The sequence below is a fragment of the Berghia stephanieae genome, chromosome 10, assembly GCF_034508935.2.
Source record: "Berghia stephanieae isolate SIO BIC M18660-M18661 chromosome 10, UCSD_Bste_1.3, whole genome shotgun sequence".
Lineage (NCBI taxonomy): Eukaryota > Metazoa > Mollusca > Gastropoda > Nudibranchia > Aeolidiidae > Berghia > Berghia stephanieae.
Genome location: NC_088369.1, coordinates 9,478,107 through 9,493,106, shown reverse-complemented (window position 1 = coordinate 9,493,106; position 15,000 = coordinate 9,478,107). Strand labels below are relative to the sequence as shown.

The 15,000-nt window shown below is 35.5% G+C and overlaps 5 protein-coding genes across 9 annotated transcripts in view; 1 reads left to right on the top strand and 4 right to left on the bottom strand.

The window, feature by feature from the left end:
* Positions 1–15,000, bottom strand: part of LOC144956203 (stimulated by retinoic acid gene 6 protein-like) — a 744,310-nt gene that overhangs the window by 609,317 nt on the left and 119,993 nt on the right. The window lies entirely within an intron of this gene.
* On the top strand, positions 863–1,291 carry LOC144980564 (apoptosis regulator Bcl-2-like). Its single transcript, XM_078928240.1, has one exon. The coding sequence runs from the start codon at positions 863–865 to the stop codon at positions 1,289–1,291; it is 429 nt and encodes a 142-aa protein (XP_078784366.1).
* On the bottom strand, positions 3,877–4,624 carry LOC144980563 (uncharacterized protein F54H12.2-like). The gene is made up of 2 exons (XM_078928239.1): positions 4,520–4,624; positions 3,877–4,257 (listed from the first exon to the last, which is right to left on the bottom strand). The coding sequence occupies exons 1-2, from the start codon at positions 4,622–4,624 to the stop codon at positions 3,877–3,879; spliced, it is 486 nt and encodes a 161-aa protein (XP_078784365.1).
* Positions 4,630–5,175, bottom strand: LOC144980562 (uncharacterized protein F54H12.2-like). Its single transcript, XM_078928238.1, has one exon. The coding sequence runs from the start codon at positions 5,173–5,175 to the stop codon at positions 4,630–4,632; it is 546 nt and encodes a 181-aa protein (XP_078784364.1).
* LOC144955904 (uncharacterized) overlaps positions 13,524–15,000 on the bottom strand; it is a 1,811-nt gene continuing 334 nt past the window's right edge. Inside the window, exons 1-3 of one of the 2 annotated variants that reach the window (XM_078886162.1) lie at positions 14,968–15,000; positions 14,189–14,317; positions 13,524–13,869 (exon numbers count right to left, since the gene is read on the bottom strand). The exon at positions 14,968–15,000 is cut by the window's right edge and continues 334 nt beyond it. In XM_078886162.1, coding sequence (XP_078742288.1) covers positions 14,220–14,317; positions 14,968–15,000 — 131 coding nt within the window. In that variant the 3' untranslated portion in view covers positions 13,524–13,869; positions 14,189–14,219. The other variant, XM_078886161.1, reaches the window with a different exon arrangement.

The window sequence follows — 15,000 nt, the reverse complement described above, 5'->3', positions numbered from 1 at the left end:
TCGAATGTTTAATTGCGTAATAATAGGGCTATACAGCTGATTAAAAAGGATCCTATCCCGGTGTTATTAGGTTCCGACTGGTTCACCCGCGCCGCAGCGCCGCAGCGCAAATTGAGGTTACGCAGTACAGTCCAAGGACTCTAACGCTGAGCCGCGTTGTTCTTTTAAATTGGTTTCTTACTCCTGAGTCTAATGACTTATTAATTTAATCAATTAAAAGTCCATTGATTCCCTCAAAGGTCAAAGGGCAAATAGCTCAGGCGTCAGCCGCACAGCAGCGCCGCACAAAAAAATAGGTCAAGGTCATTCAGAGCAGCCGGTAGTCTAAATCATTTTGATTGGTTCTTTCAAATTCTCCGATCTTGATTGGATATCATATTGTCATAGTTTCGTCCGTTTGATTGGTTCTTTGAAATATATTTTTGTCTGGACAGTGTCGTCGCAAAATGAGTGGTCTTGTGAAAGCATTAATTCTCAATGTAGAACCAGATGAAATGTTCCATTGTGTTAAAACCGTGATAGATCAATGTTTTCATCTTTGTCATCAATCACTCTTTCAACAACCAGTATTGGATAACCCATTGGGTTTTTGCTCGATGATTGATACATTATTTCAGCAGCATATCAACTGGTATAGGATAGTGATTCTAATTGCTTATGCTAGAAGAGTAGCTTTACGTCATCCAGACAGGGAAAATTTTTCTCAGATCGTTAGTCTTCATCTTGAGAAAAAACTTAATCATTGGCTCGAATCACATGGTGGTTGGTTAGCGATGCCTCGTCAGATTATACCAGAAAGGTATTGGATAATGCGTCTCATGTGTGTTTTACTTCGTGTACTTTTGTCTTGACTGATACTGAAATGGAACTTTTTGTGAAAGATTTGCTTCTCGATCAACAGATAGATGATCGTTATCAGAAAGCAATTGCAGGATATGATAAGTATATTCACGAACATTTATCGACCTGTCCATTGATAGAAACCAGAGAACAATTGTATATCGTCGCAGACGAATTATTCTCTCAGATCAGCTGGGGTAGAATCATTGTTTTTTTATGTTACATTAAGCGTGTACTCCGTATTCACCCGGATAGAGAAAACTTTGCTTTATTTGTGGGTTCATATGTGGACAAAAAACTCAGCAGCTGGATTAAGACCAACGGTGGGTGGCCCTCTATGATACAGGAGATTTCACCCGTCAATCGTTGGACGAATCGAGTACTTTTCCCCATGATGTTTTACTTTGTGATTTGGTGTGTAATCGAACAACTCAATTATCTTTTGAGTTAATGATCATATTGATGATTCGAATCATTTTTTATGTTTTGAATAAAAGAAGCTATATCTTTTCATCTTGTATTTTTTACTCTTTGATAATTATATTACCCAACAATTTGTTACAGTTTCGAAGGATTCTTTTTTTATGCTAATTTTTCTTTGAAATTTAACGTGAACATTTCGAAACTGAAACAAAAGTAGTTCCCATATAATAAAATCAAAATCTTCTTTTACAAAAAAAAAAAAAAAAAAAAGAAAACCATAACAGACACAGAAAAAAAAACCGACATAAAACCATGTGTTGGTGAATAAAATTCATTTTGTTTTATTTTTTCACAACATCGAAAGCAATGTACTTTCACACACCAGTTACACCTTATACAATAATGATCTAAGGTCATTCACACATTCACATATCAAGCTTTTAAATCATCATTATAATTTTTCTGGAGCAGGCACTTATGTTGGTAACAACAAGATATGAAGTGAGTAGAAAAGTGCCAGAAGACAATAGAGAATAAAAATTTTTCGCGGCGGTGGTGGGGTTTGAACCTGCGACCTTATTGGTACGACAACTCTGCCTGGCAGGTGAGAGCGTGGCTCTACCGTGTGAGCTATCCACGAACACAAAAATATTCGTTTCAAACCCAAGTCATTTCTAGATCCCTCTCTCACCCACTTCTTGAGACCGCCGATTCGTTCGCACACCACCATCGCGAAGTAATTTTGACCAGCAGTTAAGCTTAATAGCCAATATTCTCAACACAAACATATAACATAGAAACGATTGAGACATTGAGTATGCTCCGGTGTATGGGGTGAATTTTTAATTCAGAAAAGTGAGTGGAGCAGGCACTTATGTTGGTAACAACAAGATATGGAGTGAGTAGAAAAGTGCCAGAAGACAATAGAGAATAAAAATTTTTCGCGGCGGTGGTGGGGTTTGAACCTGCGACCTTATTCGTATTCTCTATTGTCTTCTGGCACTTTTCTATTCACTTCATGTCTTGTTGTTACCAACATAAGTGCCTGCTCCACTCACTTTTCTGAATTAAAAATTCACCCCATACACCGGAGCATACTCAATGTCTCAATCGTTTCTATGTTATATGTTTGTGTTGAGAATATTGGCTATTAAGCTTAACTGCTGGTCAAAATTACTTCGCGATGGTGGTGTGCGAACGAATCGGCGGTCTCAAGAAGTGGGTGAGAGAGGGATCTAGAAATGACTTGGGTTTGAAACGAATATTTTTGTGTTTGTGGATAGCTCACACGGTAGAGCCACGCTCTCACCTGCCAGGCGGATTGTCGTACCAATAAGGTCGCAGGTTCAAACCCCCCACCGCCGCGAAAAAAAAAATTTATTCTCTATTGTCTTTTGGCACTTTTCTACTCACTTCATATCTTGTCATTATAATTTTTCTATAAATATTAATAAAAAAGAAAAAGCAAAAAACAACAAAACTTGACCAAATAAGATTACGATCTAAATAAAAATGTAATAATAATAATAATAATAATAATAATAATAATAATAATAATAATAATAATAATAATAATAATAATAATAATAATAATAATAATAATAATAATAATAATAATAGAATTATAAAAATATGAAAAAACAAAAGATCATAGAAACAAACGAAAGAAAAAAAAACAAAAAAAAAAACAAAAACAAAAAAAAAAACAACACTTTCATACACCATACACATCTTATAAAATGATCATTCACACACTCAATCATTAAACATTTTTTTTTTATAAATGATTAATGGGTAGCAATGTTACATATATATCATAAACATCATTTTCATCATCGTCATAATCATCATCAACAACAAAATATTTGTAATTAAACAATTTAAAGCAAGTCTTAATTTTATAAGCGATCAAGCAATCAAAAGCAAACGGTTAATGCTTATCAATTGTATTGTAATCATCATAATCATCATCATTATCATCATCATCATCATCATCATCATCATTTTCTTCATTTTAAAAATCATATATTAAGGTATAAAGTAAATAGAATTATGTCTTGTTTCGTGTACACGAAATAAATTTTATCATAAGGAATCTTTTTTTTTTTTTTATTTTAAACAACAAACATTCCAATTAAGATTACCCAACCAAGGTGCCTCGGGATAAATGAGTAACAGCTCTTGCCACTTTTAAATCGTTCATACGAAAATGATAGGGATTAAAAATAGATAAAAGTTTTGACAAACTTTCACCTTTACTTTTCTTCAACACGAAATATATAACGTACAAACCACATGTGGAACTGGTTATACCCTGAATAATACGCGGGTTGTGTTTACAGCTTCGACTATTGTTTTCCACAAATCTTTGAATTGTCGGATACGCAGAAGGCGGGAACCCAAAACTATCCATATATTCTGCCTTTCCCATCCCGTTAAAATACACAGATACCCAATGTTTTCCGGGACCGGAACTCGACTCTGTGTTAATAATGTACGCAGCTGGTTGACGAGAATTCGGGTTGTTCGGAAGTCTATCTTTAGGATAAACACCTCGAAAAATTCGTCTCGCCCTAACGTGTCCGTTTAACATCGTTTCGATTTCTACGTTGTTCATGATGAAAAGTCAGTGATCACCTGACGAGTGCGATCAATTTCTATTACACTATCTAATTCGCTGTAACAGAACACAATGATCGGATCAGCTAGTGGGGTCGAGAATTTAAGTTCTAGTCTAAGCGACTCGCTTTTTACCAGTTCAAACTGGTTTCCGTCTAATAGCGATGGTGACAGATCAAAACCAAAAAGACTACAACCCTGAGAGTAAGCATTATAATCTATTCCATTTCCGGCATCGTTGTTAACCAGTCCAGCTGCTAGCATAAGACTGTGATAAGCTCTGACATATTGTTTACTACTGAAATTCGGAGTTAGTGCTTTGGACGGTATCTGTTTTCCGTTCAAGTACAGGGCTAGATAGGACAGATCAAAGTGCTGGAAATTAAAAGGATTCTTTTTGTAGTTTCCATTAAAGCTAGTGCTTTCGATTAGACCCAGTACGATCTTAGTCGGGTTTGCGATAAAAACAAATTATCTTGCACTGCACTTAAATTTCCTTTTGGAATAGAAAAGGTTTTATGGACAACGCGCTTTATGGGGTATTTACAATTGCCGATGTGAAGTGCTTTCTCGTGTGACAGGGCCACGGCTGGTTTAATTTAATCTTCCTAACATACAACGAGGCGTGTGTAATTACACTCTTAAACCCCTCAGCATCGGTCATGAGATGGAAAGCATCTTTAGACGGGATAAGCCTCAACTTTACATCAACTCCATTAATTAGATACCGTTCTTGATGCATGAAATCTAAATGTAGTTTTCCATCATATCCACTTCTTTACTCTCTTTCACCAGCTCTTTCCGTGCATCGAAGCCAGCATTTGTACTATCCGTTATTTCTAGTTTACCCGGGGTGTCCTCGTGAAAAAATTCCATTGTCAGGTGACTCCTTTTCGCACCTTGATCATAATTCAACATTGTTTCTACAAAACTCCTAAAAGGATAAACGTTTCCACTTGACGTCACCAGAACATCGTTCAAAGTCATATCCACTTGTGAAAACAAGGCATGAAACCAGGTGTTAACAGGGGCAACATTGCTATCGGCGTCTAAATTAGTTCCATCCGCCTTTATTACTTTAACGCGTACGTGCATAAATGTGTTATGCAAATCCAAGTAGTCTGACGTCCCCCCGCTGATCGAAAATTCGATCGGACCTCCACTCGACAAAGTAGAGATCGGATGGTATTCCACAAACAAACCATCCTGAACAGCAGTCTGGGTGACGGGTAATGAGAACAGATCGAGTCCGCTGTGTACACTCTCTGCGGAATAGGGATGTAACAAAGCCATGATAATCAACCAAAAATGTCTTGAGCTACGTTCTTCCTACGTCTCTTCCTGGTCTTTTGTCGTGTCTGAGTAGGTCGTCGTCGTTTTATACGCCGAGTCACACGTCCGGGTGGCGGCGGCGGCGGCGGCGGCGGCGATGAAGTTGAAGTCAAACCACCCACGGCTCTGTTGAGTAATCTTTTCCCACTCTCCCTCGCGCGTCGTTTTAAAGCTGTTTTAACATTTTGACCGGAAATGACGTCAGATGCTATTTGGGCACCGGTTTTTGCACCTTCTTTTAATAATGTTTTAGCGCCCGATTTCAAGATGGGAAACAGAGATCTCGCAATACCACCAAAGATACTCCCAAGCCCTCGACCTCTTTGATGTCTTCCACCAACAAACACGGGTAGACCACGTCCTGCTTGAGTACAGTAATAATCATCGTAACCTTTTTGATTGGATTTGAAACACGATCCCTTTTGTCATGACGACTTTTTACGAATCGAATCTCTTCTTTCGAAAATGAAGTATCACGATAGACTTCCCTGAAGCAAATGTCAAAGGTTCGCCTTTGTCGTTGGTTAAAAGGATTTCAACCGTGTCAAAATTAAATAGTCTGAGAGGAACATAGTTAGGTTTCTCAAAAATATGATGAACTATGTCTTTGCTTCTATTTCCGCTCGGTACGCATCTCAAAAGAGGTACGACGCTATCCCCAACTATTCTAGGTTGAACGAGGTTGCAATATACGTATACTGCTTCGAATCCGACGTTTAGATGTAATGGCCTTTCACTCGACACAGACGTTGGACCGTATAAATAATGATTTGGAATATTCAAGAGATTGCTCAATGTCGAACTCAAGTGCAAAAAAGTTCCTTCCTTATATAGCCTTATCATTACTCTGCGAGTCGCACGGTCGTAATAAAATTTGATGAAACCCTCGTGCTCTTTTTTATTTTCCTTCTTATATGAGTCATCATCGTTTTAACCAGTTCATCCGGTGACTCGTATAAACCCGATGGGATGAGTACGGTATCTTGTTCGCTGTCGTTAGTAACTCTAAACTCGAAAAATGCTTCATTCTCAAGGATGTTGTTATACGTGTTACTGAATAATATTTCTGATAAACCGACTTCGTATTCTGTCGATAAATCTAACACTCTGGGTAGTTTTGTAAAATAATGCCCTGGAGAATTATTCGGAAAATAGCTCATGCTGCTATTAGAAGGTAAGACTAAATAAGACATGATTAAACTCGTTTATTCAGTGTTGGATTTGGAAGAACGTAACCGAGACAACTACTTAGAAGTGCTACCCATAGTCTGTCTGTTTCTCCGTCACGCGTCAAGTTATATAATGATACAGACACAACAATCGACACAATCATCATCTGACACAAGAACACGATCTCCCCTCGAGGGACTCGTTTCCCAAACATAGACCAATAAGATGAATTTCTGTTGGAATTATTACTTTCACTTTCGGATCCTTCCATTTGAAAATTAAAAAAAATAAAAAATAAAAAAACAAATAAAAAAAAAAACAAACAAAAAAAAACAAAAAAAAAAACAAAAAACAAAAAAAAAACAAGAACAAGGATGATAATTAATTGTAAACACGAAGATAAGACTTTGGTATCCAAGAGTTAAATGATGAATCGTAACCGACCCACTTCACCAAAAGTTCTTGTCCGCTTTTTACGCTTATCCAAGACGGTCTCAATTCTGTAGATTTCTTTTGCACCAACTTTTTGCAGTTCTTTTTTATAGAAGCTTCCGCGCACGCATTCGTTCTGATCGTCTGTAATTTGGTAGGTTCTAGGTGTTGTTGAAATGGATTTTGTCACTGTAAATAACTCTTCGGTCCAAGAGGGTAGGTAGCCCTTTTTAAACAGTCGCCTACTTTTACTTATTCTCACACGATCGCCGATCAAAAGTTTTGCACTAGTTTTCTTTTTAGGTCGATCATCCAAATACAATGTGTTCCACACGTCCCCTTGATTTTTCTCTGTTACGTCAACAGGGCGTAACTTGATACTCCTATGATAAGAATGATTATAACTTTTCACTACTTTGGGTAATACGTCTTTGAATCGAGGAGAGTTCTGACGAGTAAACACACGCCACAGTTTTTCTTTGAGAGTCCTATTGAATCGTTCAACTACCGCAGCTTTAATATCCTCGTTCTCAGTAGTAAAGAAATCAATCCCATTCCGCTTCAGAAATTGCTGAAAGCTTTTATTGACAAATTCGAGGCCTTTGTCGGTTTGGAGCCGGATTGTTTTTCGACCAGACTCTAAAATAGTCCTGAAAGCATCTTTTAACGTTTCTCCCGTTTTGTCTTTTATAGGAACAGCCCACGCAAACTTGCTGAAGACATCGATACACGTCAAAATGTATCTGTACCCGTCATTGTACGATTTCAATTGTTGAACATCAATGAGATCAGCCTGCCATTGATGGTCTATTCCACCTACAATAATCCGTCGACGCGGAAATTTGTAACGAACGGGTTTATGAAGGGTGTATGCGTCTTGATGAGAAAGCCAAGAGCTGACGACAGTTTTTTTAAGTTTCGTAGCAGTCTTTAACGGTTTAATACCGCCATAAGATCCCGGTTGATTAGGATTGTAATAGCGAGCGCGTAGTGTTTTATCTCCTTTCATTTGAATGAGACCCAGGCAGATGTTCTCTCCGGTTTAACCGTTTCTAAATTCCTCGACGGACGTTGTCTAATATACGCCCACCTGTCAGCATGACCGATGAGATCACGTGGGACGTTGGATTTCTGCAGAGCACGAGCAAATATTCCCATCCTTCAGGGTTGACAGACTTTCTTTTGCGGAGTGCGTCATTGACTAGATCAAGAACGTTTGAATTTGGGATGATATTACCGCGATATTTAATCTCCCCTCTCGGTTCCATTCAAGCTCTGTGTGTCTTTTGAGATAATCCAATAATCTCTCCGCTTTCTTTCTCAACGAAATAGGTACGCTCTCAATAATATCTTTTGTTAAAGTGTCGTGTTCTGTTGGGTCAGGTGTTCTTATTGATTGAGGATTGGTCTTAGTTACCATCTGATGTGATCGTTCATCTTTCCGCTTTAAGAATTTCCACAGCACTTGTTGATACAACCTGCTTTTTCGATTGAGTTCATATCTTTTCGCGTTAGAATATCTTTCATCTGCTGATCAAGATCCCAAAGCTTTTCTGTGGACGGTTCGGTTATCGGTGATTCTCTTCGGGTGTGGATTGAGTCCAAGAGACGTTGGTCCACCAATACCATTTTCTTGGCATGCTCCATCTCATAAACCACCCGCTAGTATTCCACCTAAAGTAGCCAAGACAGGTTGAAGAAGGGCACCTAATAGACCACCTTTTTGTAAAAGCTTCTTTTGTCGAGATGGTGAAGAGCCTTTTTTTGATAAAAGTCTTCAACTTCTCTTGTGTCTGATCAAACGCTTCTTTTGTACTGAACTGAGCGGAAGATTACCGCGTAATATATTCAGTGCACATTCGCATAACGTATTGATTAGATCCGTGACGCTCCATTTAAAACTGCTTTTACTACTCTGGGTTTAGCCTCTCCAAGAAGTTTCAACATTGAAACGTTACGTTTTACACGCGCAGACATTACTTTTGGATATAAACAACTTGTTTTTCAGGAGAAAAAACGTCTGTTCTTACACGAAGATGGTCAGGTGTATCCTGTCGAAGATCGATCACCAAATAACCGTGAGGTACGTCTGTTGCGTCCTTAAATGCGTCTAGTAAAAAATTTGTCTTTCCGGGATACAGTTGTTTTGCCAGCTGAACGATCTGCAAACGATCACGTGGATTTTTAAAAATAACGAGATAATGAGCATTCAAGCTGATAGTGCGATGTTCTTTATTTTTTGAGAAAAGATTTTGTACAAGATAAAACACTGAAATGTTATTGTGATGCGATTTTTTTGTAAATAATTTAGTTACGCTGTCATCAGTTTCGGCCATTAAGTCATCGAGTATCACAAGACGGTGTTTGGTTCCATCCCAAAAGGAAGATTTTGGTATCCCTTCTATAAAAGTTATCCCTTGTAACGCTTCAAAAGTTCTCTGCCACTCTCCATAACACCATATAATTTCTTCAGGTTGCGGGCTCATCATCTGATTTAAATGCTCAATAAATTTTGTGACCCATACAGTTTTACCGCTTCCAGAAGGACCGGCTATCAGACATGTAAACGGGTGTTTGAAGCGCGGATCCATGATTGTTATACCAATAGAGGTTCTGTACTGATTCCGTCGGAACTGACTTTTCTCTTTATATAAAAGTAAGACAGGCTGGCTCTCTGCTGTGTGTATGTATAAACGTTTGAATCTAGCACTCGAAATCCTTTATTCTCCCCTACTCCACTCTTTCGCGTTTGTAGCACCTTAAGATACTTTTCTTTTGTAAGATCGTTCAACCTCTTTGATAATCCCTTACAGCTCGTCTTAGACTTCCCTTTTCCAAAACAAATATACGTTTTTGAACAGAGTGCTACTCCTCCGTCTCCTTCATATTCTAACTTGAATAGACCCGGGTTCGTCTGTCATATTTTTGCTGTGCACAACAACAAGGATATGGTGAAAAGTTGTTTTGTTTTTCAACAAATTCTCGAACATGTTTAGCACAAGCTACACTCGGAAACCAAGTATGGTAGTGTTTGTAAAATTCTTCAACTAAGTGCGGTTTCAAGAGGTCTTGAATATCGCAGTCGAAAAATGCAACATATAGACTGTCTGTGTCCATCTCAAAAAGTTGGTAATCGGCCCTTGGAATAAATCTGTCTATGAAATCGTATTGAAACTGTAGCATCCTAAGTTTTGCATAGGAATAGACAAACGATCCGATTTGAATGGGTAGCGTCCATAGCACGGTACGTTTTGCTGACTCTATTTCGTGTAAAGTCGATGTCAGCGGGGTCATTTTTCTGAAATAAGGGCTATTGATGCTTTTTGAGACAACGTTTTTTATCATCGGCATATGTAACTTTCGTATGTTATCTAGCGCCTCGAGTGTCTTACCATATGCTGAGTTACCCATTAATTTCATAGTTTTGGCTAAGATGCTATTTTTAGGATTACGATCACCTTCGCGTCTAGCGTCTGAAACCTTTTGCACAAAATTTGAAAAACAAGCATTTGGTGTATATTCAATTACTTCTTGAATATCTTCTACAATAAGACCGTGATTGAGATACCATTTGAGTAATGGCGTTGTCAGTAATATTCCATCAGCATGGTAACTGCTAATCAGAGTGCGGCGAGGTTGCTTTAACAGATTGTTATTCACGGCGTATTGAAGCATGGTTTCACCTATATCTTCTCTCGAGACCAGGGTGTTTTTAAAGATTGGTGGCATTTCCGCGTAATAAGCGTAAAGGTCTGAAGGTACACTAATAGTACACTGAACGAAACCGAAAAGTTGGTTTTTGACAACTGCCGAAATTATCGATTCCTTGGTGATACGGGTACCTATTTTAAAACAGTTATTATGAAGCGGGCGTAGTTTCTGTAAAAAACAAGATATCCTAGGGTCTCTTTTCATTTTTTTCCATTCACATTCATAAATTTCTATTAGGGTAATTCCCAAAACGTTTCTGATATAAGCATTTTTTTCAGATGTTTTTTGTTTTCTTTGTTCAAATGTTTCACCAAAGAATGTGGTCTTATCTTTGATACAATCATGGCCATGAAAATAACAGCCTTGAAATTCGAGAGCAATTTGTTCAGTTTCAATAAACCCGTCGACCTTAACCTGTTTTTCGTGACCTAGATCTTTTTCTCTTCCATTAAATTTATGACGAATAGGAACACCCTTTATATAACTCATCCATTCAAGCCATTCAAACGCTGCCTGTCCAAACTTGTCTATTTTTCTCAGGTTTAAACGCGTTACTTTTCTGTCGTCGGATAAACAGACCACTAGGCATGTCTTGTTGAAGACAGTATAAATACAAACTATTAGCATCATAGCCTTTCAACGATTGTACAGGTTTATCTCCCCTGATACGTGTCCTGTTCTTTTCTATATAACGTGTAAAAATAATTGACGGTCCACCAACGATGTTAGATTTAAAAGCTGATGAAGATGTTTATGCTTTTCATTGAATAATGAAAAAAAATACATTTCTAGGAATGGTTTTTAAATAAGTACCGGAGTGTGACCCCTGGGATCGATATCGCGTTTTTGAAAATGTCTAAACCTAAATCTTGATAGAATTGCGTCATGCGATCAATTGCGGTTAACATTGGTCCTACGTCACGAATATTGTAGAATATTAAAAAGTCTTTCATTGATCTCATCCCTTCCTCTTCCCACACTTTCTCACAGTACGCATAGTCTTCTTGAGAAATGGTGCAATTTTTTAATGAACTGAAAAATGCTGATATAGGCGGGAGAGACGTTTCCTGTAATCTATCTAGACGGTCAAAGTATTCGTAAGGAAAAAAAAGACTTCTGTTCGGTTACATTATAGGCTTGAAGAAAACTTGAGTAACTAAATCCGGGTGCAAGATAATTACAAACATCTAAAAATTTTAACTTATTATTTGATACACAAAGAAAATTGTTGTTCTTTTTTACTACTTGAAATTTTCTGTATTCATTAATCTCTTTACGAGGTAAGTTTTTAGAACATTTAAATCATACATTTTAGAATTGAAACCAATTACAATCATTTGATGAAGATAGCTATCTAAAACAGCTTTCAATTTATGATTATCACCAATTTGTTCATACGCGGATTTGAATGTCGTTTCACTGAGAAGAGCAAAGGCAAAAACACTGATTTCTTCCAAGTAAGACACCATACGGTTGACTAATTTTGAGGATCCCCTTCAGATATGTAACATACGGGTTTTTCGTAACTCGGAACATTTGAAGCGATTGCTATAGACATAGGTAAGTGTCTAGCATGATACATCGTTCGACTCGTTTGAGCTTTCGGTTTGGGTAAGTTATTCTTATCAAAATAAGACTCGATATCAAAGGTGCACCTAAACGGATACACGTAATCAGGATCAATACAAATTCCAGCTTCTGATAATTTCTCCAAATCGGTAGGAAGAAGTTGAAAAATCCCACCCGGGTACCTAGATTGAGTTGCATTTTCCTTACATATTTTCTCGTGACGTAACAAAGTCGAATGATTTGTCCAAAGTTTGCTACAATGACAACAACCGAATATCTTAATAGCCTTATCGAGGTCTCTGATATAACAAAAATGATCATTGACAAGTAAAACATACATCGTATTAGAATAAGTATTCGCACTTCTCCTAAAAACGACGTATCGTCCAGGAGTATGATCCAAGTCATATTTATAAACAATGACATTGATTTCAAATAGCGTCTCTATTTTGCCTAGTTCTCCTATGGTAACACCTGGAAATGCTGTTGGAAATGTTGATGTATACAGGCTGAATAAAGAGTGAGTGAATTTGTCTAAGTCATTAATCGAGTTTCCCCGAGCTAAAGCTAGGCATCTGAAGAAGCATAAATTATCGTTGTAAAAATCATTGGGTCTGTTATAATTGCATTGTAGAGTATATATGTATTTATTATTTTTAACACAAACGGAATTTCAGCGTTACAACAACCAATAGGAAACTCTTTCATCTTATTGAGATAGAACGTGGTCGATAAAATAGACTGAACTCTGAAACGACTATCTGATCTATGTTGACGGGCAAACTCCAAATGATCGTTATTACTAAAACTTTCAATAAATTCCTCAAAGTCCCTCCAATTACTGATAAGTCTGGGGATTTCTAATGCTCTGTTATTATTAATAGAAGCATGGAAAAAACGATATTCTGAATTTTCTTGGTTTTGTAACAGAAAAGAATGGCTAAAATTTATTTTAAATCTTACGCTTTGTCTGTTAAAAATCTCCTTAAGCTGTTGAATTATATATGGCGAACCCCATTCTATGGTGTACACAGACTGAAAGATCCCTTCTACAAAATGTGTCTTTATGGATTCTCGATGTTCTTCAAGTAACTGTAGCACTGTTTCATTCTCTTCGTTTTGTTCTACATAACTAGTAGACAATAAACTACACGACTGTTGTTTTTGTTTTTGCTTTTGTTCATGTTTTCGATGTTGGCGTTTCTCTTGTCGTTTTTGTTTTTGTTTTTCTCTACGTTGTTGTTGTTTTATAATTCTTTCTTGTTTTTTTAGCTGTTGTTTTTCTTGTTTAAAATGTATCTTTTGTTCTTTTTCCTGTATTTTTTTCTGTTTTTTAACCTGCTTTTCTTTCAATTTTTCTTCGGGTGAACTACACTTTACATTTTTTTGGTGCTTTTGTAAATTACTTTCCTAGAAAAGTTCTTTTGACATTTTGAACAAGAATGTAAAGTAACTTTGTTATGCTTCTGTTTATGACGAATTAAATTATGTAATAATTTAATACTAATGCCACATATTTCACAGATGTACATGATTAATAATTAAAATAAATAAATAAATAAATAAATAAATAAATAAATAAATAAATAAATAAAAAAAGGGGAACAAAAAAAAAATTATATCTCACTGTTCGTCGCTACGGGATTTGTATCTTTAGTCTTGAAAGGTTGTTCATTCAGCATTTGGGTTGTCTTTGGTTTCAGTGAAATCAAACAAGGCTGGTTTCTATCTTGTTTCTTTGTGTGTGTGTATAGTTGGTGGTTTACTTCAATTCTGAAAAAAAAAAAAAAATAAATAAATAAATAAATAAATAAATAAAAAGAAAGTTTCATTTGAAATTGGATCTACTGATCTCACAGCAGAGAAATAAAAAAAAACAAAAAAAGTTTATTTTTAAATAATAAATAAATACATAACAAAGACAAACAAACAAAAAATACCAAACAAAAAAACAAAAAAAAAAAAAAAAAACACAAAAAAAATCAAGAAAAGTTAAAGACAATTCATTAATTATAGACAACATCATTGGACTTAGATCATCTTGTGTACATTAATAATTATTAAAGCGATATAATAGGGAAATACGACTCACTATAGATATGACAGCTCACTCCTTTTGTTTTCTATTCATCTGTGTCTGAAATTTCAATTGTATCACTGTCGGATGAGATTTCAATAACTTCGGGAACTGCTGGTGATGGTCGTTGGGTGTCTATAGAACCTGAAATACAATTTTTCATTTTGACTAAAAGGATATCAAATAATACAGGATACCAAACAAAAAAAAAAAAAAAGACGTAAATATAAATATATAGATAGCGACAAACAACAATTTAAAAAAAAAAAACAAACAAAAAAAAAACAACAACAACAAACCCAACAAAACAAACAATACTATATTATTATTATTATTATTATTATTATTATTATTATTATTATTATTATTATTATTATTATTATTTTATTATTATTATTATTATTATTATTATTATTATTATTATTATTATTATTATTATTATTATTATTATTATTATTATCATTATTATTATTATTATTATTATTATTATTATTATTATTATTATTATTATTATTATTATTATTATTATTATTATTATTATTATTATTATTATTATTATTATTATTATTATTATTATAATGATAACGAGCAATACTTAAACATGTAAATACCAAAAAAAAAAAAAAAGAGCGGGGAAACCCCAGAATGATACGGCTATAATCTTTAGATAGAATATATTTATCCTTGGATAATATATATATATATATATATATATATATATATATATATATATATATATATATATATATATATATATATATATATATATATATATATATATAAATGTAACTCACTGTTGATTGAACTGCTTTCTCCGTCATTAGGAG

Excerpts from the sequence above, each read along its gene's own strand:
- LOC144980564 (XM_078928240.1), top strand. The coding sequence starts at position 863 with ATGGAACTTTTTGTGAAAGATTTGCTTCTCGATCAACAGATAGATGAT.
- LOC144980563 (XM_078928239.1), bottom strand. The coding sequence starts at position 4,624 with ATGCATCAAGAACGGTATCTAATTAATGGAGTTGATGTAAAGTTGAGG. Across the intron at positions 4,258-4,519 it reads ATGCTGAGGGGTTTAAGAGT|CACTTTGATCTGTCCTATCT; the intron begins GTAATTACACAC and ends TTTAATTTCCAG.
- LOC144980562 (XM_078928238.1), bottom strand. The coding sequence starts at position 5,175 with ATGGCTTTGTTACATCCCTATTCCGCAGAGAGTGTACACAGCGGACTC.